The sequence below is a fragment of the Cinclus cinclus genome, chromosome 2, assembly GCF_963662255.1.
Source record: "Cinclus cinclus chromosome 2, bCinCin1.1, whole genome shotgun sequence".
NCBI classification, from domain to species: domain Eukaryota; kingdom Metazoa; phylum Chordata; class Aves; order Passeriformes; family Cinclidae; genus Cinclus; species Cinclus cinclus.
Genome location: NC_085047.1, coordinates 29,398,108 through 29,421,203, shown reverse-complemented (window position 1 = coordinate 29,421,203; position 23,096 = coordinate 29,398,108). Strand labels below are relative to the sequence as shown.

General features: G+C 42.7%; 1 protein-coding gene across 2 annotated transcripts; it reads right to left on the bottom strand.

Moving 5' to 3' along the window:
• Positions 1-4,967: 4,967 nt before the first annotated feature.
• Positions 4,968-13,090, bottom strand: HAO2 (hydroxyacid oxidase 2). 2 transcript variants are annotated; one of them, XM_062513169.1, is made up of 7 exons: positions 12,960-13,090; positions 12,016-12,167; positions 10,980-11,263; positions 10,393-10,608; positions 8,508-8,666; positions 6,773-6,842; positions 4,968-5,023 (listed from the first exon to the last, which is right to left on the bottom strand). In XM_062513169.1, exons 1-7 carry the CDS (start codon positions 13,088-13,090, stop codon positions 4,968-4,970), a joined length of 1,068 nt encoding a protein of 355 aa, XP_062369153.1. The 2 variants fall into 2 exon arrangements, with proteins under 2 accessions (XP_062369153.1, XP_062369162.1); XM_062513178.1 differs by lacking the exon at positions 10,393-10,608.
• Between the last annotated feature and the right edge of the window lie 10,006 nt (positions 13,091-23,096).

Genomic DNA, 23,096 nt, shown 5'->3' with positions numbered 1-23,096 from the left:
TTTTGTGTTTGTTCAGTGTGCTACAGGCATTTGAAGTGATGAAATTGTTTAATGTACCATCAAAGTTAAATTCAAGCTGCAGGAGGGAAAGACTCACCCCTGGAAATGTCTTGTGCAAGAGTACCTATTTAAAGTAAGGTTGTTTGTGCCTCTGCAGTGATCTGTGTCGTTACTGCTTTACATTACAACATGCAGGGAAAATGCCCGGGTGTTTCTCCTGGAGAGTTTTACTCCAGTTCTAGCAAAGCTGTTCTGTAGTGTGAGCTCAGGGCAGAGCACTAGCCTGAACCTCCTGATGCCAGCACTGCCCTCCTGGATCTGTCATAACACGCTGGATGCAGCTGTATTTTCTCCCTGTCTCTCTCACACAAGGATAGGCTGACATCCCCACTGAAGCAGGATGATAAATAGGGAGCTGCCTTGGGCAAAAAGGAGGTTACAAAGAAGTCCAGCAACACAATTAATTAGGCTGAAATCACTGGAAAACAGATCCCTGATTTGGGGTGTAGCTGGAATGGATCTTTAAAAGTGCTTTGTTGCCATTCGTGCCACTAACTGCTAAGCCTTTTTTAAAAATTTATTTATTTTTATAATTTTATCATGGGTTTTGTTCTCTCATTAAAGAGAGCCCTGGTGAAAAGTTGCAGAAGCAGCATCCCCACACTGCTACTTTTTTAGAGCAAAACTGGTCTTGCATGTGACAGGAGGAAAACAGGAGGAAAACAAAACCATTTCTGTTGGAGGAGGAAGGTTTCTAGCTGACACAGATGACAAAGCTTTGGCAACTATTTCAATCCCAGCATCCTTGAAAATCTGTTCCTTACCCCAACAAAGCTTTAAAAAAATGTTATCAGTGCTTCTTTCCTTGGCTTTTCACAGTCAGAACCTTGACATTGTACATTCTTATCAGAAGTTACTGCAAATTAATTTTGTTCACTTTGCAAGGAAAAATAACTGGCCAAACCCTGCTGCTCCAAGTGGCATTCTCTGTAACAGGGCTTCCTTTTTGCTTTCAAAAAGGAAATAAAACGCTTTAAAGAGACATTGTAAAACCAGACAATACCACATAGCCTCTTAGGGTAGAAAACAGTCTTGTATACCAAGCTTGCCTATCAGAATGACCAAGCTTAGCAGGGGTAGTGCTTATATGAGAATATGAAAGCTTCACAGGGGACTGCAGGGAGATTTACTGCTGCTGCGCTTTGTCCTCTTAGGTACCACTCGGACAAATGCTTGGCTTAGTCTGAGGGAATTTTATACACCACTGTACAGCAGCCTTCTTCTGAACTTCTCTGTGTGAATGTCAGTGTTCAGACTGACAGGCTAGCTGCTCAGACTAACTGAGCAGCAATTTGCTCAGTTCCAGCTTGGACCTACTGGGGCTTCCTGCAGTCTCACCTACAGACAATATTTTCACCTCTTGTCTCTTGTTGACATTGCTGCTGGGGTTGCTGAGTGGCATGACAGCTCCTCCTGTGCAGACAAGACCAGCTCTGGTGTTCCCCAAAGGACATGGAGGCAGATGCTGGAATGGGCTGTACACCTCAGAACGGTGCCAATGAGCAGCAAGGCCAAAGTCCACCAGACCCCCGACCACCAGGAACAACTTGATGAAATTCAGTTATTGCACAGGTAGGGGACTTGCAGACTAAAACATAATTGAGCAGCATTTGAAAAGTTTACCAACTCTGCATGCTGTGTCAAGGCATAGACATTTTTTAACTATGTTGATGTCTTCCTTCTCTTTGACATCATGGTAAAATGAAGCCACCACAATCTGATATTTTGCTGTAGAATGGGCGGCATGACTAAGAGCATCATTTAGAAAATCAGAGCTTGCACATTTTGACGAGTGTTGGAGAAATGTTATACATGGGCTAAGTGGATAGCTTAGTATGTGTGGAATGCACCATGTCCCATTCCAGCCATGCCCCTGATTTGCTGGCCCAGGAACTGTTGCTCCTGGATTTTACTGATGTTTACTGTGACAGATACTTTGAAGCAATGACTGGCAAGTGTTAGAGAATGTATTTTCTTAGCCTTGTCACAAGAGGCAAAATGGGAAAGAGTGTAGTGGCGTTGAGAATACAGAAAGAGAAATAATGAAGGGAAAATTCCCAGCAGCATTAGGAAAAAGCTGTATCATGGTACTGGAATGATTATGTGCAATAACATTGCAGGGCACGGACGTTTGGTAAGATAAAATGTACTTTTACAGTGGGCAATGCTGTTTAATTATGGAATCAGGTTAACTGATTTTATTATCAATCAGGGTATCCAAAATTAAGAAAGGAAGAACAGTTCTATTTTTCCAGAAAGAATTTTAATTCAGGAAAGGGGTTTCTGAAGTCTGGCCTCTTGCCCAGACCAATGAGAACTGAAGCAGGGAAAAGCAAAAGCATACTCATTATTTAACTGGAACTTTTGATTTCTAAATGTAGAGCAATTGTGACAAAAAAGACAAACCCGCGCGCACACACACACACATACACACACACACATATTCCATGTTTCTTCTCATGTGAAAAATTAAAGATCTTTTTACCACCGTATGCCTGTAAGCTCAAAATGCCTACATGCTGGCAGCTCTGGGAGAGAGGCTGGACTTTGAGATGTAGATTTACACAAGGAAAACTTCTGCCCTTCAAGGTGGGAGGCACTGTTCCCTCCTGGAAACATTTCCCTTTCTTCTAGTTACACATTGACAAGAGGAAAAAAAATATTTAAATAATTAACTTCTGGGCAACTGTCCTGTGGCAGACTCTGAATAAATGCAACTTCTCATAGTGGAGAAGAGTTCTAAGACACTTTAATCACTTTAATCAAGGTATGAAGAAAACCACCTTAAGAGGCCTCAGTGTTTCTGTGTCGTCAAACCTGACAAATATCTCCTATTTCAGTAATACCAAAATTCTTTCAGTAGAACAGAGAAGGTGATTGTAAACATTTCTGACATTATGTCCAAGATCAAAAAGGCCTTCTTGTAGTAGTCTTTGCTAAATAAGACAGCACATGAGTTGGGCAATTAACTAGAAACAAACTAGAAACTTTTAGTCTCCTTCTCCCTTTAGTTTCAGGAAGAACTCTATTTCCTAAGCTGAAATTTATGACCAACTCATATATTTAGAGGCTTGAGAAGTTTGCATCATATGCCAAATAAAAATGTTTATGTTTGGATCCATTTTGTAGATAAGCTAGCCTTGTAAGTAGACTGATTCTCTGTTCCATCCTCCAGGGATGCTGGGAAGCAGCAGGGTTTGATTAGTCCTTAACCTACATGTTTACAGTCTTTGAGGACAGTTTATTTGTAAGATTTAACCTTGCTTGAATGTGCATCAGAGATATAACAAGCAAGTACGTAAAGCAGAACTGGGTGCAGACAGTGGGGCATGAAATTTTGGTATGCATTGGCTTAGGCCTAATCCAGATCATAGAAAACTTTCAGTGTCTGGGAAAACTGGGCTTGATAGACTCTCATCCTGATTGAACCCTCTCACTTTAGGTTCACTCACCAAATACCTTTGTTTTTCACTCAGAAAATGCTTTCTTGCAGCCTTTCACAGAGATATATGTTTTGCCTCTGCAGCTCCATGTAGTTGGTCATGGCAGCAGAGTGGTATGGCAAGGTACAGATCTCTTGTGCAGCTCTTATTTTATGATTCTGTGACATCCTCCTACAATTCAGATTAAAGGCAGCCTCTGGAGATCTCTGTGCCAACCTCTTCTCACAGCAGTTGAGAAGTGTTGTCCAGACCTTACCCAGGCAAGCTCTGAATATCTCTAACAATGCAGGTTTCACAAACCCAGTGTTTGCAGTGTCTGACTGACCTCATGGTGATTTTTTTCCCCCCACTGATTTCTATTTGCAATTCTCCTCATTGCAACTTGTGCCCATGGCCTTCCACCCTTTTACAGCACACTTCCAAGAAGCTGGACTGGATCTCCTCCAAATGAGTACTAAAAGGCAGTGATGGCATCTCCCCTCCCCCTGCATTTAGCCTTTGTGGGGCTGAGCTCTCTCAGTTGTCTCGTTCTCTTCTTGTGCATCCTTGAAATGCATCAACATGGGTGATGTGGTGTGATTCCCAAATCTTATCTGCCGGGCTGTCAGTCTGCTGACAAGGTTTATTGTTACTGGAACAGAGAGGAAGGCCTCCGTGTGAAGGCCTCTGGAAGATCATTGCAGACACTGTTATCTCTGAGAGAAATTAAAGTCTAAACACAATGAGCTTCTAAACTGGGTTAGCTTCTTCCTTCTGCCTCCTTTGGGCCAATCTGAAGTAGGCTTTATGCAAAAGGTCACCTTTTGGTAGCATGTACCTGTACACACCAGGGAAATGGGTATCCAGGTATCTGGCAGCTCCAAAGCAGGGTGAGGCAGGGGGTGTGCACCACTGAGAGCTGGTTCTTTGCCCCACAAGTGGTACTCTGCTCCACCCCTTCACTGCTTTGCATTTAGAAGCAGTGGGCAAGAACTGCCCCCCAACTTCAAAGGGTAGCTGGGGTGCCTGGTAGCTGATTCATCTTGTTTCTATATCTGTAATGAATACATCCAGGAAAAGCCAAATCTATGGAAGATAGCAGCTGCAACACTTACTGTCCCAGAGCAGGAGAGTTGTGTGGCTTGGGTTGCAGTAGGACTTGGTAGGACAAGAGGAACAGCAAGGAACATGCTGGCTTTCCAGTGTAGTGGAACTTTGGAGGAAGACCCAACATAGGTAATGCCGTGGAACAGCCAGTTTAAAGCAAATCTATTTAGGCAAGTAACAATTTCCCAAACTGTTAAGGAATTCATTGGTCTCAAAGAAAGCAGAGTGCAGCCTTTGCTAATACAGAGCCTTTCATAATCTCTTCAGAAGTTTCCAGAAGGCCTTATGAGATAATTATTGCACCTCCTTTTTCATCTTCAGCCTGGCTGGGACCTTAGTTTCACCTGCCTCTGTTTGGTGGGCACGGCAGGAGGCTGATCACAGCTTTGAGAACTGAACCAGGTGTTGGCCAATCTCTGAGACGCTGGCACAGCCTGCAATAAATGAAACACTGGTGAGAGAGAAAGGTCTGCGGGTGAAGCTTGGAAGCTCCCCTGCTCAGGACCACGGTCTTGTATGAGCCAGGTTGGGATAGCTTGGTACTTCTATATCTCCACTCTTCAGTGGCATCCTCAGCCTCAAGGTTCAGCACTGGAGTCCCCCCACAAGAAGAGTTAGAAACGTGAAAAAAACCCCAACTTTATAGCAAGCTGAGCAGGGTGCAATCTGATCCAGCCAAGTCAGCAGAACAGAGAAAAGACAGGGGTTGCTGTGTGCCAAATGGCCAGAGATGAAGACTTGCATTGCCATTTCATTTGGACAAATACGGGTGGAATAGAGCTGCTGGTTGACAGGTGGCTGAACATGAGCCAGCTGTGTACCCAGGTGTGATACAGGCATCCCAGCCTGTGTCAACAATGGTGTGGGCAGCAGGACTAGGTCAGCGACTGTCCCCCTGTACTGGGCACTGGTGGGGCTGCACCTTGAATCCTCTGTTCAGGCAATGTTCAGATTGGATATTAGGAGAAATTTCTTCACATAAATTGTTATCAAGCACTGGAATAAGCAGCCAAGGAAATGGTTGAGTCACCAGCTCTCAATGTGTTTAAAAGAAATGTAGATATGGCACCATGGTTTCATGGTGGAATTGGCAGTGCTGGGTTAACAGTTGGACCTGATGATCTTAAAGTCCTTTTCCAACCTAAAAGATTGTATGATTCACTGAATTTCACAGCCACAGCAAAAGGATCCCAACTTTCTAGTCTTGCTGAATCCTGGGCCCTTTTGCATGTAAAGAACTGTAAAAGTCTGCTGGGGAAAGGACCCAGGAATCTTTACTGGTTAAAAAAGTAACTCATGAAAAAGTAACTATGGCCAGTTCATAGACAGGGTTTCACCTCCCGTCTCTCAGTCAGTGCTGCTATCCACTTGAGTTCTACATGTCATAATGTATAGAATATCCTGCATTGGAAGGAACCCACAAAGATCATCAAGTCCAACTCCTGGCCCTGCACAGGACACCCCAAGAATCACACCCTGTGCCTGAAAGCACTGTACAAATACTTCTGGAACTTCATCATGCTTGGTGCTTTGACCACAACCCTGGAGACCCTGTTTCAGTGCCCATAAACCTCTTGTTCAAGAAGAGGAAAACTGGAACTTGCACTGGGCTCTGCAAATTTGTTGTTTGGTGGAGGGGTCAAACAGGGCAGCTACAGCTAGGAGAAGGAGTGAGAAATGCAGAGTGAAACCAAAAGCTGAGAGGAGACACAAAGGCTTTAAAAACATGTTGTAATCACCTACAGACTGTATTCTGTAACACAGAGAGAAAAATTCTATATCCATATCTATATTCTATATCCTAAGAGTTTAATGAACTCTTCATGCAGAAAAAAAACCAGTTGCCTTTTACCTTGGTAAACACTAATTAAATACTGAAAAATATATGCTGCCTTTCCCAGGAGAGCAGACATTCCAAGTTTTGCTTGACTGTACTTAGCAGTTTTTCATCTCTTTACTTGGGTCACAAAGCTGCTCTAACCTACTCCCTCCATGCAAACTTCATTGCTTTGATGCCTGGAATGTCAGGTGGTTTCACAGGAAGCAGAGAATTTCAACTACAGCAACTAGAACTATCACAGCTCCTGTGGACTCCCTTTTTGTGACCCATTCATCACACTCCTGATTTTGTAGGGCATGCATGCAGAAACATCTGTAACGCCCATCACAAAAAAAATACTCACCAGCTAAGGCCATAGACAAGCGAAACTCATCCTGCAGAATTCTCAGGACATCCTGAAGACCTTCTTCACCCTGCACCAACAGAGAAAGGGTAAAAGAAGCACTGGCACAGAGCAGTGCTGCAGGATGCCTGCACCCTGAGAGCAGGGATAGTCCCTTAAGTCCGTGCCAATTCCAGTCTCTCATGCAGATGAATGATTAAAGGATATGATGGATGTGCTCAGTTCATCACAGATTAATTTAGATGCTTTTCCTTTTGGGATACATCTGAACAGGGAAAGAAAACAAAGCTGTTTTTCACTTCTGACATTTTGTAGCCAGTTCTTTTTTCTTAGCTTTCAGATTTCCCCCACCAATGGGCTTGCTGTTTAAAATGTCAAGCCTTACGATGCTGACAGGTTTTAATGAAGTAATGAGAGTTTTATATATGTTACCACTCCAGAAACTGTAGTTTACTCAAATACTGGACTGAATCTTTACAAATAATAGACTATGTGTTTTTCTCTGTGTAATTGACGCCAAGAAGCTCAAAAGCCAGTAAAATGTATAGAAGATTTTTATCTTCCTATAAAATACTGGGAGGATTTAATTTTTTTTTCTCTTAAATCTTCTTTTTATGTCTTGCAATAATTAATGCTTTGGGTGCAAACGATGTTAGCACTTGTTTATGCCCTTCCTCTATTTTATGCTTTGGTAATGCCACTGAGATACATCTTTAAGAATATTCCATGTAATAATAGTACCAAAGCACAATTGAACCCCCCCAAAATCTCATCTCCTTTCTGTTTCCATTGTGGAGAAAGTGCAGGCAACTCACAGGAACATCTTCATCATCCTAGGCCCTTTTTTGATATTTACTGCCAAAAGAAACAGTACTGCCAACTCTTACAGGCTTTTTCAGGAGATTCAGGTGATTTCTTGTTCAAAGCCTTGCTATTGGAATCCACAACACCGTACAAGAGTGCCATTTAAGAGAAAGGGAATATATCTGGGCCATTAAAAAATGTATCTTTTCTGCTAAAGTTTTGAAAGATTCCATCCATAGTGTAAAAAGGAAAAAAATTAACAAAATCTCCATCTGGTATAATAATATTTTAATTTTAATTATATTCTGTTTACCTCCTGCATCAGAGGCCTAATTCATGACTCTGGATCATAGAAATATGCCCAAAGTTGAGAAGCAGCAAAGCTGAAACTGAAATGAGAGTGGAAAGTCCAGGCACCCCCAGGACACAGTTTTGCTCAGCCTTGTTCAAAATGTTTCAGCTATCTGTGGGATGGAGTTCTATATGTATTTCTGAAGAATTCATAGCACTGCTGTGAAACTGTTCTACCAAAACCATGTATTGTTCCCAAGTATTTGCTGAAAGCAAATAAAATTGTGAGACTCATCCTCCTGGCAAACAAGCCCAGCTCCAGTTTTCAAAAGCACTGATGGTCCTGAGTCCTAAAGTATTTTAGCACCAAACTGCAACAGCAAGAAATCAGGTCCCACAAAATAATCCTATCACCTTCAAAATCCCATCGTTCAAAATCACAGGAAATTGTGAAATTCAGTGATATTTTTAAATCGGAGGAAATGTCAGGGTTTCATTCAATTTGGGGTGATTCCACTTCAAATTGAGCAAAATAACATTTAAAAATATATTCTCCACCAGTGAAAACTCTGTCACTTCAGTTGCAGGGCTGCTGGAGAGTGTAAGAAGAAGGCACAGGAGTGCAGAGCTCCTTACTCACCCTGTAAGCCAGGCCCCACAAAGCTGGTCTTCCAATAAAGACACATTTTGCTCCCAGTGCCAGTGCTTTTAACACGTCGCTTCCTTTTCGAATTCCACCATCTACGTAAACTTCGACTCTGCCTCGTACTGCCTCCACAACCTCAACCAGAGCATCAATCTGCAAAGAAGAAGCCAGTCTCACCTTGTGGGCAGCTTTTGATTCCAAGAGAAGGAGGATATATTCCAAAGAGACAGGCAGGGATGCAGTGCTTTAGTAGGATACTTTCTTGAAATGAAATGTGACAATGCATCAGAAACAGAACAGCACCAGGAGCTGCAGAATAATGTGCAGCTCCCTGTTCTGTTTTCCAGATACTTAATGCCATGTTCCAGTAGTTTGCTTACCCTGATATTCTTTGCTATCACTTTTGATTAATGAAAAAGTAACATTTTCACTAGATTTATGAAAGATTTTCAGTATAAACTTCAATGGGAAAAACTGTCATCAATATTTTACTTTCATTTGAGACAATGATGAATCCTACAGCTGTTTGCTAAAAAGGCTGATGTCAAACTTCTACTGCTTAAACTACCTAACCTTGCATTTCAGTTTAATCCTGGTGACCGCTTGCTGAGTGCCTCCCTCTAAAGCATTTGTGGAGGGTTTCATTTGCAATGCAGTACAGTCCATCATTTCCTCCAGGTCAAGCCTCCTGATTCCCTAAGAGCTTTTCTGTGGAGCTCAGCATGGAGTAGATCCCCTGATATTATTGCAGGTCGGCACCACACAGAGATGCTGGCTCTGGACCCAAGGCAGTACAACCAGGGGCAGGACATTGCACTGGACATAACTGACTCTCTTCCAGAGCAAACCCAAAAGGCGCTTTTCTGCAGTGCCTTATACCTTTTTACCCCTTTTTTTTTTTCTGAATTTCAAACTGAAAACCTTCAGGCTGAAATTTTCTAGGACTAGCTCAGCAAGAGCCGGGTTTGGCACCAGAAGAATAGTAGAGCCAACTAGGTATCTACTGCCTTGTCTGTGTATGTGAAACAACTTTTAAGGTAGAAGAACAGCTAAAGGTGGATGCCATTTCTGTTATTATGCCTTTTGCATTGAGTTTATTAACTTTTTTTTAATTCATTGTTGTCAGCCTTGACGTCAAATACAAGAGAATTCCCTGGTACTTATTTTTATTTAACAAAAGAGAACCGAGAAAAGAAACTTCATAAGATACTGTGCAATGCAGAACTGTAAAATAAGAGCAATTGGAAAAACTGACAGATGCCAAATTAAGCCAGTGAAATACACAGATGTCCAAACAATTCATTATTTCTTTGTACAAATTAAAAAGTAGGGGAATTTTTCTCCAGATAAGTTATCCTTTTTCTGGCTCATGTAAGTCAATAAATTCCCGTTTAGACTTAAGCCTGTAAATTATGCAAGCAGACCTCTCACTAAATCTAGCTGCATTGTTTTGCATGTTTTGACAGATGTGAACAATGAGAATACATTATGCTCTCATTTGTACAATTTTGGTTCCAGAGCTTTGTTTTCTTTTTGCTGCAGTGCGCAAAGAGTTTGAGTGAGCTGCACCAACTAATGGAGGCACAGGCAGGAATTCTTCCTGACTTAGGCCAGTAGTTTATCTGCACTTAGGTGGGTTCTGTGGTACTTACAGAGCCCTCCCTAGAAGCTGAGGAAATACTTCAGTGAGTATCCCCCATGCCAAGGCATGGATCTCACCAGTTTAAAGCTAAACTATATCTGCACACATCCTTGGCTGCTGGACAAACTCAAGCCCACCAGTAGTGTACACACAAACCTGGCCATAGAGATACTGAGGCTAATGCAAGCGTGCAGACAGTAAACAGGGAAAATGTGGGATGTCCATTTCCTCACTTACAGTGGCAGGTCCTTCATCCAGTTGCCTTCCACCATGATTGGACACAATAATTCCCTGAACTCCGTGTCTCACTGCCAGCTCTGCATCTTCTCTTGTCAAGATGCCTTTGATGATGATGGGCAGGCGTGTCAGGCTCCGCAGCCAGTAGATGTCATTCCAGGTGACCGAAGGGTCCAAGCTGTTGGGCGGCAGTCCGTACTCAGACCAGTCATCTCCCTACAGCCAAAATGAAACAGGAAAAGGAAAACTCATCCAAGCTGCAACAATACATAGGTCCCTTGGTGTCTTTCCTTGCCCTAGAACAGATTAATCAAAGCTGCCAACAGACATGTTCCAGAAATGTCACATGTCTCTGGAGGAGTCAGTGGAGATCAGAGGGTGGAGATCAGTGTCTCTAAGGCAGCTGGATGGGGATTTTGAAGACAGAACCCAGTCTGGCAGGAAGTCGAGCCAGGATGCTGCAGAACCAGCAGGGGAGAAGATACGCCCTGGTACAACAAATGCCAAGGCAGCAGTTACCCAGTGGTTTTTGTCTCATGTGGTGCATGCCAGCACAGTGAATGAAAGGACAGGCTCATTTTACAAACCTCAAAGGCTCGTTCCAAGTTCTTCACTTTCATGTGGGGAGGAAGGCGGAAACCATTGCGGACGTCGTCGCGTCTCTTGCCTGTGTAGGGCAGATCCGCGGTGAGGACGAGGCCCTGGAAGCCCAAGGCCTCCGCCCGTTGGACCAGCTGCTGGGAAGCTGCTCTGTTGCGGTGGATGTAGAGCTGGAACCAGCGGAGGCCACCAGGTGCGGCCGCAGAGATCTCCTCCAGTGTGCAGGTGGAGTAGGTGCTGGCAATGTAGCAGGTGTTCATTGCTCTGGCCGCTTGGGAGGCATTGGAAAGGAATCAGAAATGAAGGCATTGGAAGGGTCTTAGCAGACATCAGATGCAAAACCACACACTGCTTTTAGAGACCATCTCAACTCCTGATTTCATGTGTATCCTACAAAGCACAAGGCATCTATGTCCCAGGATAAACAGTGAGTGCATTTACCATGCACTCTTGTTAGCCCATGGTTAAGAAAGCAGAAAAGGGAGAGGTACCTAACCAAGTTGTGCTTTCATTTTGCAGCTACATTTTTAGAAAAAGCATGAATTTTATCTTTATGACTGAATCCTCTCAGGAATGTACTGTTAAATCTACTCAGTGTACACAGAAGAAAAATAATTTCTGGGGGTCAGGTCTCCAAACTCACCACACAGTTTGTGAAAAGGGGATATCCTTTTCTCCAAGGGAGATATTTCTTAACCAGTAACAAGGAATTCACAGTCAGAGTCCCATCCAACACTTCTACAACCCATTTAGAGTTCCCAGGGCTGAAAAACTCATGTGGTTTTTGGTGTGAGTGAGAAATGTGTCCACTGCCCTTGTCTTTAGTTTGCAGCAGACTCCATGGGATTGATTTTGTACGGCGGTAGCCAGAGAAGAGCAACCTCTATACAGATTCCTATGCAGGGTGTCAGAAAGTGGGAATGGAGTTGGCCCCCTCACGCCTGAACATTTTTCTCAGTGTCAGCTTCTTGGGGCTCTTCTACAACCCCCTTTTTGCAACGTGGTGCCAGAGCAGAAGAGTACCTCTGGCTGTGCTTTTCTCTCCATCAGGCCACGCTAGCTGGTGGAAGCCTGTAGGGGCGATTCCTACAGGAAAGCTGATTTCAGAACCCAGGATTTTAGTCCTAATGTCCATCACAGATACATCCCGCAGCATACGTGGCCGAAAACGAATTCTGTAAGGCAAAAAAACCCCTTCAGAATAGTAGATGTTCAGTGAGTTTTCTGAAGTTTCATGGAAACCAGGTCTTCATTCACCAATTGCAAAGCAGGAATCTGAGCCAATGAAGAAAACAGCAAATAATAAAATTATAATCAAAGAAAATATAACAAAGACTCTTTGTCCTTTCTGTTTGCTTTGAGAGGTCAATTCAGCCAGCAGTTCAGTCACTTCCACTTTTCATTAATCCTGCTTTACTGGCCACAGTACATAATTTCTGCATCTCCTGCCTCAGCTCACCATGTCCTGTTCTGCCACTGTCCTCCCCCAGTTTCCTTCTACTTGCAGCCAGGCTGGGTCCTTCCACTTCACCATTTGTGTCTGTCTTCACTGCACAGTGTTCCTGCCCTCAGGCTTTGCAGCATGTTCCCCAAATCCCACCCTACTTGCACATAGGCTTCCTGCTTCCTGTTCACCAAGAGCTCCCTGTTGCATCTCATTCTATTAGAGCTACCCATGGCCTTTCCTGTAATGCCACACACCATAGCACACTGTACCCTATCCTACCCTAGCACCTGTCTGTACCCTCAGCATCCCTAAAGCCTCATACAACCTGTGTCATACTCAGTCTGGCATCAGAGCATGTGGTGCATGTCACCCAGGTTTTGCATTTAGCTTGGGGTCCCCTGGAAAGTACAAGGTTTTTAGGTGTCTTTGCTTGTCAAGTCCAAACACTTGCACAAAAACAGTTTTAAAGGTCCCAGTACACCCCCCCCCCCCCCCCCCCTTCATTTCCTTCTCACATTACCTTTTATATGCCAGGATGTTTTCATCTCGTGTGGTACAGTCGTCTGCCCCAGCTGCAAAATAATCCCAAGCGGTCTTGGGTAAATACTTCTTCGCATAAGCTTCAAAGTCAGACAGACACACCATAGCCATTGCTGAGAGAGGTGTAGGGAACCTGGAAGAAAAGAATAACATGGAGCAGAAATTAGACCCCTGAACAGTCATTCTCTCTTCCAGTGGCTCTAATGTGACTGAATGCAAAACTTGGAGGCATCTGTTTTATAGAAGAGATTCTGAGAGTTGTCTCAGTCTATCTTGCACATTGGTCTATGAATCCTCTACTGCAGTATGAAGAAATCTTGCACATGCAGACATGAGAGTAGGAGGAAGTTTGCATCTCTGTGCCTCTCTTCATTCTGTTTTAAACAGCTTCCTGAAGAGGACATATTAGGTCCTCTGCTATTTCAGTTGTGTAATTCTGTCATAAGTTCTATCTTAAAACAAACTGCATTATTTGTTCCACTAATTGTGCTCAAAGGTTGTCCCAGAACATCATTTGTTAGATCACCCCTAAGGACGGCTCCGTGACTGAGCAATTAGTTATGGAGAACAGTGATGGAATTCAAGATCATGAAATCTGGAAACAAGTAAATACAGAGTCTACGTCTAACCTGCTCCAGCATGAAAACACTGTAAAACTAAGTCCAGACCCTGACAGCAAGTCACTGTCAAGGCCAGGGCTGTGGGGAAAAAAAAGCATTTTCTACAAATCTTACTTTCTCTTCTGTAATAAGTATCTTCTGGATGTTTGCATTATGTGCTGGAGCACTGATGTATAATATAAAAGGAACATACAGAATTTGGACAAACCATGAGAAAACACTGGCAAAAAACAAATTCCACAATATGAAACATGTTTCTGAGAACTAACCTCAGCCTTTCAGGGAATGGAAGTGAAATTGTGTGACCCAGATGTCTAATCAAACCAACATAAATGCTGCCCAGAAAATGCTTGCACTTACATACTTTTGAAGTAGCAAGAACTGAAAGCTATGCAAATTAATGTTTTAGCAAACCATGCCTATGTGTGCAGAAACATGTACAAAACACAGACAAAGTCAATTTTCTAAATTGTTTGTTGCAATTACTTATGCAGTCCTGATTAAAATAGGTATTTAGCAAGGTATGTGGAAACATGAAATTTTAAAACAGCTGCGGCTCAGTCTGACTTGTCTAAAAAATGCACAAGAAGTAAATATCCTAATTTTCAGGATTAGCCTCCCACTGCAGATTAGCAAGGGTTTCAAACTTCACCAAAATCAGCCCCACGTGTCCCACGTTGGTCACTTTTGGCAAAGATAAACACACAGGTTGTGTACATGTTGTGTACACACAGGTTGTACAGAAGCAAGCTGTTAAACTGCAGGTATCCTGCTTCTCACTGACTGAAGTACTTGTGTTTGCATTTGAAAATCAGGACTCACAATTTTCTGCTAGTAAAGAGCCCAAGACAAGGAACTCATTGGAAGAGGAAGAAGAAATGCAACTGATTTGTTCAGTGTCGTTCTGTCTGCTCTGACAGGCATTAGGTAGCAGGGGTTGCAAGTATGCCAAGCCTGCTTTCTCTGACTTCAAGAACTGTGCTGATAGCACAAGTCTTCATTTATACACTGTGACGTTCTTTAAACCATCTATCACCACTTCTGCTTTTCTAACTTTTAGAAAGGTTAAAATCATCAAGTACAATATGACAAACCAAGTCCTCTCATGGCAGAATAAACAGGAATTTTAAGCAATCCAGGCCCAGTCCTGTCTTCCAATTCAGACCTCAGTTCAGACTTACTTTTGGGTTTCAGGGAAAGCTGCAGGGGGTGAGAGCCTCTCCTTCAAGTTTGCCTGCAAAAAGGATTTTGAGGAAGTCTTTCCAATGAGTAGCTTCTGTTTCTTCTGCAGTCAATAAGCAACCACCAGGGATTAAAGCTCAATCCTGCGGTAAACTTTGTACTGTTTGTGTAACACTAACTTTGTTTTGCTACCAGGAGATTGAAAATCCCTCCTAAAAACATGCATCACCTTGTCAGCATTGTGATTGCTTGGGACAGAGCCCTGTGGCCGAGATCTTTGGCAGTGACTGATGGCTGTGCATTCATTTAGGCAAGTAACAGTACTTCAGGGGTTTTAATGAATCTCTAAACTGTTGGTAACTTGCTGCTTCATCCACCCAAAATGATGATTCACAGACAGTGTGGGTAGTTACAACTCCCAGATAGAAAGCCTGGACTCTTTACTAGCATATGGGAGATGTTTTTTGCTTCCTGCAGTGCATAAACAACTAAAATACTCTCTGTCTTCTGCCATTTTTAATGGCCTGTAAGTGCTCTCATCAGGACTGAGGTACCAATGAGTTTATGATATTGATTAAATTGATTTGCAAGATATGAAAAATAAACACTGGACTGTTTTATTTGGGTTTTGGCTTCTTTTAGCCTTTAGGGTTCATGCCTTCAACATTTCCATGCAAGTATAAAAGCCTAACTGAGAAATTGCTAGTACAATTGCTAACTGAGAAATGAGATATTACGGTGGCAGGTGCAGAGGACAAGGCAGAAACTTGTTAAAACTTTCCCCAAGGACTGATGGCCTCCCAGCTCAACAGTCCAGATGGGGCGGTGAATGAACTTCTGTGCTGGGAAAAAGCTGGAAGCTAAACAGAGCTGCAGCCTCATGACCTAGTGTTGAACTGGCTGGTCTGGTCCAGGAGTGCAGATGTGACATTCGTGACATCAGAAATTGCAGGTCACTGATGCCATCTGTGCAGCTGTAGTGAACACCTATTCTTTCTGTTAGATGCATTCACAAGACCCTGGCCGAATTCAACCAGACATGGTCATCTCTACTCCTGTCTTTTGAAACTCCTTTCAATTCGGCCTTCAGAGCTCATTATCTGCTGACAGCGCTGTGGAACTGGCTTCTGGCATGGATAGCTGTGGATACAGGTGTCATGAAGACAAGGTGTGCACAATTAGCTGGAGTGCCCACAAGCTCCTTGGTTTGCTTCCCTGCCCAGGATGAGCCGTGCAGCAGATGGTCTTCAGGTCACTCACGAGGAGAAGACCAAATTGCTTTCTCTGCGAGCTCAGCCCAGAGCATCCCTGGGAAGGCAAGGAAAAGCCTGCCCTCGTTCTTCTTCCACTAGATGTCAGGTTTGGGTCACACATATCAATCTAGGCTGGTAAAAGCAGTGAAAAGCACCCAGTACTTGCTGGCCTTCAAGGCACTATGGCCTTAAAACCGCTAGGATCACATCACCAGAGTACTGCTAATATGTTTGGAAATCTTCACTCCCTGTGCCTTATTTTTAACATTTTCTGGTGCACAGCACAGCAATAAATGTAGCTACATCTGGTCTGGCCTGATCTTTGTTTCAGCCTACAAGTTATCTGCAGGGTTCTCTGTCATATTTCTCCTTATGCTGATCTCAGTACTTCCCTACTTTGGGGATGCACATTTCAGCCAATTCAGCAAACCATAAAGTTTATGCTTTCATGATTATCATCATTTTACATGAATTAAAAATAGTCTGTGACTACTGTATTTTGGATCAGGAGAGGGGAAAAAAATCTCTATGTTTATGCTGTGGCTTTTAAGAGGCTGTACTTTGCATCTACATATATTTTCTTCTTTCAGCAATGGACTCAAATCAAAGTAGCAGCGACTTCTTGTTCCAAAAGTGCTATTTTCTCTGATACCAATAATACTCCTGATTTAGCTGTGAAGCTGTAATCTGAGAAAGTCAAAATTTGCCACAGAGATATCTTTTATCGACACCCTTGTATATACTTGAAAAAAAGTAGACAAATTTTAAAATCCTGTAGCTTATTCATTGGAGAACAGTAAAAATCTTAAAAAGACTCTCTAAAAACTTTGCTGGAAACCTAGCTGTCTCCTTTTGAAAACTAAAGAAAATAGTGTAGGAAATAATTACACATCTGGCCTCCACCCTTGCAGGTAGAATGTCAAGCAGCCAACAGCCAAAGCTTAATTTTTGCACAGATCTGTGTAGATGGGCTTTTGCAGCAGCTTACTTTTCAATGCTAACATAGTCAAAGGCTCGTGAGTCCAAACACAAAGATCCTCTGTAAATCTGTGCTCCAGTTCCTATTACAGTCACAATGCTCCTTCCTCCAGTTGGTCCTATTTGTTTGCTTTTCACAGATGGCAAATCACCATGGGTCAAGCTGACATCTCTCTCCCTGAAGCATCCACTAGTGCTCAGTTCACTCTGGGGCTTTAAAACACTTTGGTGAATAATCTGGTGAACTCCAAGCAATGTAAATAATGTAAATAATGTAAATAATGTAAATAATGTAAATGTAAATAATTCAGATCACATAACAGTTTGCATAGAGTCACCACTGTTTCTCCTTATCAAATGTCTTTCTTGGGCCTACGCCTCATGTTTGGAAAGAAAATGCTTTCTCCTTGCATGTCAGTCATGCAAGAAAATGTTTCCCAAATCGAATACTTAAATGGCCATGCCTCTGTTACAGGTGGAGAGGGCAACAAATCTTATACTTAACATTGCCTAACGGTTTTGATTATAAGATCTGTGGTTTGGTAGCTTTTAATTTTTTCATATTTTAATCATTCTAGGCTGAAATTTTCCATCCTTTTTCTCTGTGCTGGGCTGAATCTTATTTTGGGATTTCACTGAAAGTCGGTCAGCAACTTCCAAGAATGAGGTTAGTGAAAAATATGGTTGGCCCATGCTGAAAATATCTTACAGTGGTTTCACTGCAGTTCAGTGATTCATGCAGGGGCTTGAAATTAGTGGGGGTTGATCCCTGGAGACATCAGCCTGTACTTGGTGGCCATATGAAAATCCTGTCAGATCTGACCTAGCTGTAAATCACTGCTTTCCACTTGCACATGGTCTGCAGAGCGTGTCTGAAATCCAGATGTTATCTTTGTTGAAGACTTGCCTGGTGCAGAGCATGCTTCTGCCGTAGGAGCTCAGCCCCAAATATGAGCAGAGGGCAGAGAGCTGCCTGTGCCCCACTCTCCCTCACCCTGTGCCACCAGAGTTGGATGCAACTTTAAGGAGCACTGAAGGGGAGGAGGAAGAGAGAAATAATGGCTCAAAAAAGGACCTACAGGACAGCATCCTGTGACATGCAGGAAGGGATATGCAGAGGCAACAAGGTCATAGACAGAGCAGGTGGGAGCAAAACAGGAAGGAATATCCTGGGATGGCAGGGTTTCAGGAGGGTAGAAGTATCAAGAGAAGGGGATAAATTTGGGAAAAAGGCAGAAGGGGACAGCCTGTGACACACTTTTCTAGTATTCTAGGAGACTACCAAGCATTTGACAGTTCTTTCTGCAAAAACCTCTGCCTCCATAAACCAGAAGAGAACTTGATTTATGCTCAGCATTCATCTGAATTTTTTTGTGGTATCCTTCCTTTCATCTCATCCTTAAAATTTTCTTTTTCATTCCTCCTTTCCCTACCCCCCCCAAAAAAAAAACCCAGAGGAATTCAGGAGCATGCTTCTGTGTCCTACTATGGAAGCCTGTTCCATCGTATTTCTTCAGATGAGGAAGATCTGGAGTGCTGTGTGGAATTGAAGAGAAATAATGCAGTCCTTTCCCCTGGTTACCCCCCTTCATAAAAACTTGGAGCTGTAAACTCTGACAACAGCAATGCATGGGTAAGTCAAATAGGCTGGGAGGACAGATCACATCAATGTCTGATGTAGGAGACCCAGTTGGGTCACGTGAGGGGTGATGACTTGCAGGTGGCAGGGAAGGTGTGTGCAAGTGGAGTCACAGGCTGAGCAGACCATAACAAAACATCTGAAAAATGGATTTCAGAGAGCAGATGCAGAGTCATTGAAATATTGTTGGGAAATGCTGAAGGAGGGAGGACAATGACTGTATATTCTCAGTATGAAAACATACAGCACCCCTCAGGCACATATCTAAGGCTACTGTCAGACAAAGAACTCCACAAGTAAGTACAACTTATAGTAAGTATACTTACTATATAGTAAGTAGGTAAGTATAGTAAGTACAACTTTATAGGGATAAAGTGTGAGGTGAGCAAGAACAGAACTGAGGAGGAAGGTCTACAGAAGTTGTTTCCCAGAACCCCCTTTTGTTGTCACCAGCTGCTGCCAAAGCTGTCTCTGAAGACACTGAGCTCACACAGGGTGGAGGACAGAGGAGCTCAGATATGACTCATCTTGGGGTTTTCACCTTAATTTCCATGGACAGCTGTCCCTCTTGAAGCCAGGGAGTCAGAGGCAGATGGATATGACATTAATCATGATATACCCTAATGCAGGTTTAGCTATGTATTATTTTGTCCATTTTGGCCTGCTGGGCCAGCTAGGCTGTGTAGCTGTGGCCTTCCTTCTTTGTCTTGTTTTTAAAGTACTGTGGTGCTGGCAGTGAAAGTCATAGCTCCCTCAGATCCACAGAGGACAGTAAAAACAGAAACGAGCTACCTTGGACCTGCCCCTATCTGTGTCAAAGAGTACTCAGCACTTGATGTGCCCCTTCCATTTTATCAGCTGGAAAAAGTCCTAGTAGCTTCTACTTGCAGAGGGAGTGATCCTGCTATCAGCAGCACTGTTTGGGAATCAGTGAGGACTAAATCTTCAAACCCACTGAATGACATTCACAGAAGAACAGAAAAGTAGGCTGGAGAGGAGAAGCCATCTAGTCCACTCCAGTTCCTGAACTCAGAATTAGCTACACCCATGCCAGTCTCAACTCATGGAGATGCCCCTTCCTCCAAAGAAAACCATTTTCATCGATTGATTATACAAGGAAAATTTACAGATGTTTCATCTGGATGTCCCTTCCTGTAATTCCAGTTATTTTCAACCCATAATAGGCACATCATTCCCTTTCTCTTTATGTCTGTTTTTAAAATATTTAAAGTTCATTGATGGGTCATCCCCTCTATTGTCTCTTTTCTAAACCAAGTTATGCAAATTCCTTTGACTTTTCATCATAAGCTATCTTTTCTAGATTTCTGGTCATCCCAAGTTCTGTCCTCTGACTCTGCAGCTGTTCAACAGCCTCCCTTAATTAAAGAACCAAGAACTGGACATGATCTTTCAGCTGAGTCCTTTCCTGGCCCTCAAATGAGACAAAGGAGACAGATTTTGCCAATACTACTTGATTCAGCTGTGATGATAAATAGTATTTTTGTGTTCATTACTCAGCAGCATGTTCCTTACTTATTTTTTCAGATGTTCCATTCCATCCTGAGATGAAGAAAGGAGACAAACACTTTTGTTCATCTCTTCCAAACAAAGAAGTAGACTCATCTCTTCTTCAGCTCAGATAAGAGTCAGGCTAAGCGCAATGGAAGTCTCAAATCTGAGAGATCAACCACCTAGTGAAGAACTTTCATTTTTTGCTAAAAATAATGAGAGGTGGCAGATGATGTAAAAAGACTCCATCCCAAATACATGACAGAGACACCCTAATACATCCAGGAACTCAGCTCAGAGAAAAAGAGTCAGAGAAAACTGACACGATATAAAGGAGGCCTTTGAACAACAGTGTCAAGAACAATCTCTATCATGAAAGATCCACCTCAGCCTTGAGATATCATCGTGGTAGAAGGGCAGAAAATAAAGGAGATTTTAATGAATCTCAGTGTTAATGCAGCTGTGGTTTCAAAAGTACAAATGAGTGGCTACTTTTGCCCTTGAGACTGAATTAGTGCTTAAGCTGAGCCTAGGGCTCTGGAACACTAGAACTGATTGCCTTCAGGAAAGCAAACCTCCACTGGTGTTTTGGAAGTTGGCTTGTAAACTATTGCTAATGTTTAGACTCCTAGCAGAGCTTCAGTCTCTCTTGAAAGTAGAGAATTTTCTCTCAAGAGGCCACAATATGAGATCAGAGGCTGCCCCAATCCCCACCAGCCCCCTGCAGAAGCATTCTTCTGGATGACACGGACTCTGAGAGTGGGGAAGCAGCTGAGCTGAGGCACTGTGGCCCTGTTTGCCCACTGATCTGTGGCAACATTCCACTGAGGGGTTTCTCTGTTTTGCAGCAGCTTTGCATGAAGCTTTCAGCTTGGGACACACTGCAACCTCTGGATTCCTCCCTGCAATGCTGCTGTCCAGCTCATGAACAGCTGGTGATCAAAAGCTAAAGGCAGAAAATGTTGTTTTCCTTACAAAACTGCACGCTAAGTTTTCCAGATTATTTCTCTAGGTCGTCAAGATCATTTAAAGTAATTTCAAACCCTTCAAATATATTCTGTGTTATGGTTTTTTTCCATGCTACTTGATCAATTTAAAAGTTAGCAATAAGAGATCTCACCCACTGAGTTAAGTCTGAATATCAAGGACTACTCTCTGATTATATTTTTCTGACAGTATTGCTCTCAGCTGCTGAAAATTGTACACAGACAGTAGTTCCTTAGCTTGCTTCTAAGAAGCTCATATGAGACAACATTCCAAGCCTCACTAAAGTTAAAATAGTCTTTCTGCTCCTCTTCCCTAGCCACAAATCCCATCACAGGAACATATTACATGGGTTTGGTATAATTTGTTCTTAATAAATGCACCCTGGTTGCCACTCACCTTGTCGTTGACTTCTGGAGGCTCAACTATTGCTTCCCCTGCCCCCTCATTATTGAAAAAAATATATAAGAGGCAACACATTTATCTCTGTACCTCAAGATTCCTCAAAGATAGCAGCTAATAGTGCTGGCATTGCTTCAGACAATCTTCCTAGTATCCTAGCAGGAATTTCATCAAGTCCAGCTGATTTGAAAACGTCCAACACATCTAAGTCTCTTTCATGATATTGCTTGGTCTTGCAGTAAATTGAAAACATTCTCAGACATTCTTAGCAAAATGAAGGCCCCAGACAGTAATTTTGAAATTAAAATATTCCCCAACAGGCTGGAAAACCCAGGTAGTCGGAGTAAGCTGATAGGTGTGGAAAAGGCCAAGCTCAGCATGAGTATCTTTATGAGATAAAGAATGGGAAAGTTCTGAATCCTCAAGGAAATCACAATCCAGAAGGTGCAAGTAATCCAGCAGGCAAAGGAAAACAAACATAATGAACTTTATACAAGGTGCCCATAAAAGAACCAAAGCAGTGGTACACTCACTTCTACATAACATTTGAAATCTCAAAAAGGAGATAGGGAAGCAGAATGCTTGATACAAAGTGCAGACACTGATCAACCACATGTACTGGAAACCTGCATCAAAGAAGACTATCAAAGGGACACTAAATACAGGATATAAAATGCAGAGATAAACTGCTCAGGAGGCAGAGTATTGTTCCACCTTATTGAAGGCTCATCATCAAAATAAATTTACAAGTTCACCATCTTAAGTTACATGAAGTCTGTGCTGGTTGAAATTCCAGGCCTAAAATGGAGGATTACTGTTATGATAGATAATGTTACTGACCCAGGATAGCAAAATGCCTTGAATCTAATGCACTGTGAGAAATCAGAGAAGCAGGAAAAACAGTAGCAATGGGAGACATCAACAGCCCTCCTATAGACTGACAAATGTCATACCAGCAGATGAAAGAGAGATGACGTTTTTGGGCTCTGTGAGCAATTATTCCATGGACCATCTGGTCTGAGCCCACAGGAGCAAAGGCAATCCTCAGCTTTGTGGCTCTAACCCTTCTAATGGAAGCTCCATTCTGTGACAGCGACCACAGAGGGTTCAGCTTCACCAGCTCTAGAGGAACACTGCAGGCCAAATACACCAGTGCCATTGTCCTCTGCTTCAAGAAAAGCTATGCAGGAATGAGGGAGCTTGTTAAAAAAAAATCTAGAAAGGTCAGCAAAGAGAAATCCTAGCAAACAGCATGGAAACTTCTGAAGAACACCAGACTGGAAGCGTAACACCACTGTGTATGACCTATTGAGAAAGGCCGGAGAATGGATTAAAGGAGGCCAGCACATAGGAACAGCCAAGTAATCAAGTTTATTAGCAGTAAAAAGGCAATTTCCAAAAAGATGTCTATTGTATCCAAACCAATAAAATTAAAAGAATAGTGTTGTCAGGCAGACTAAAAGCAAAAATCCTAAAAGAGTTTGAGGAGAACTAGCTAAAGAAATCAAAACTAGTAAGTACTTCATCAAAAATGTCTGGAGAAAAATCTT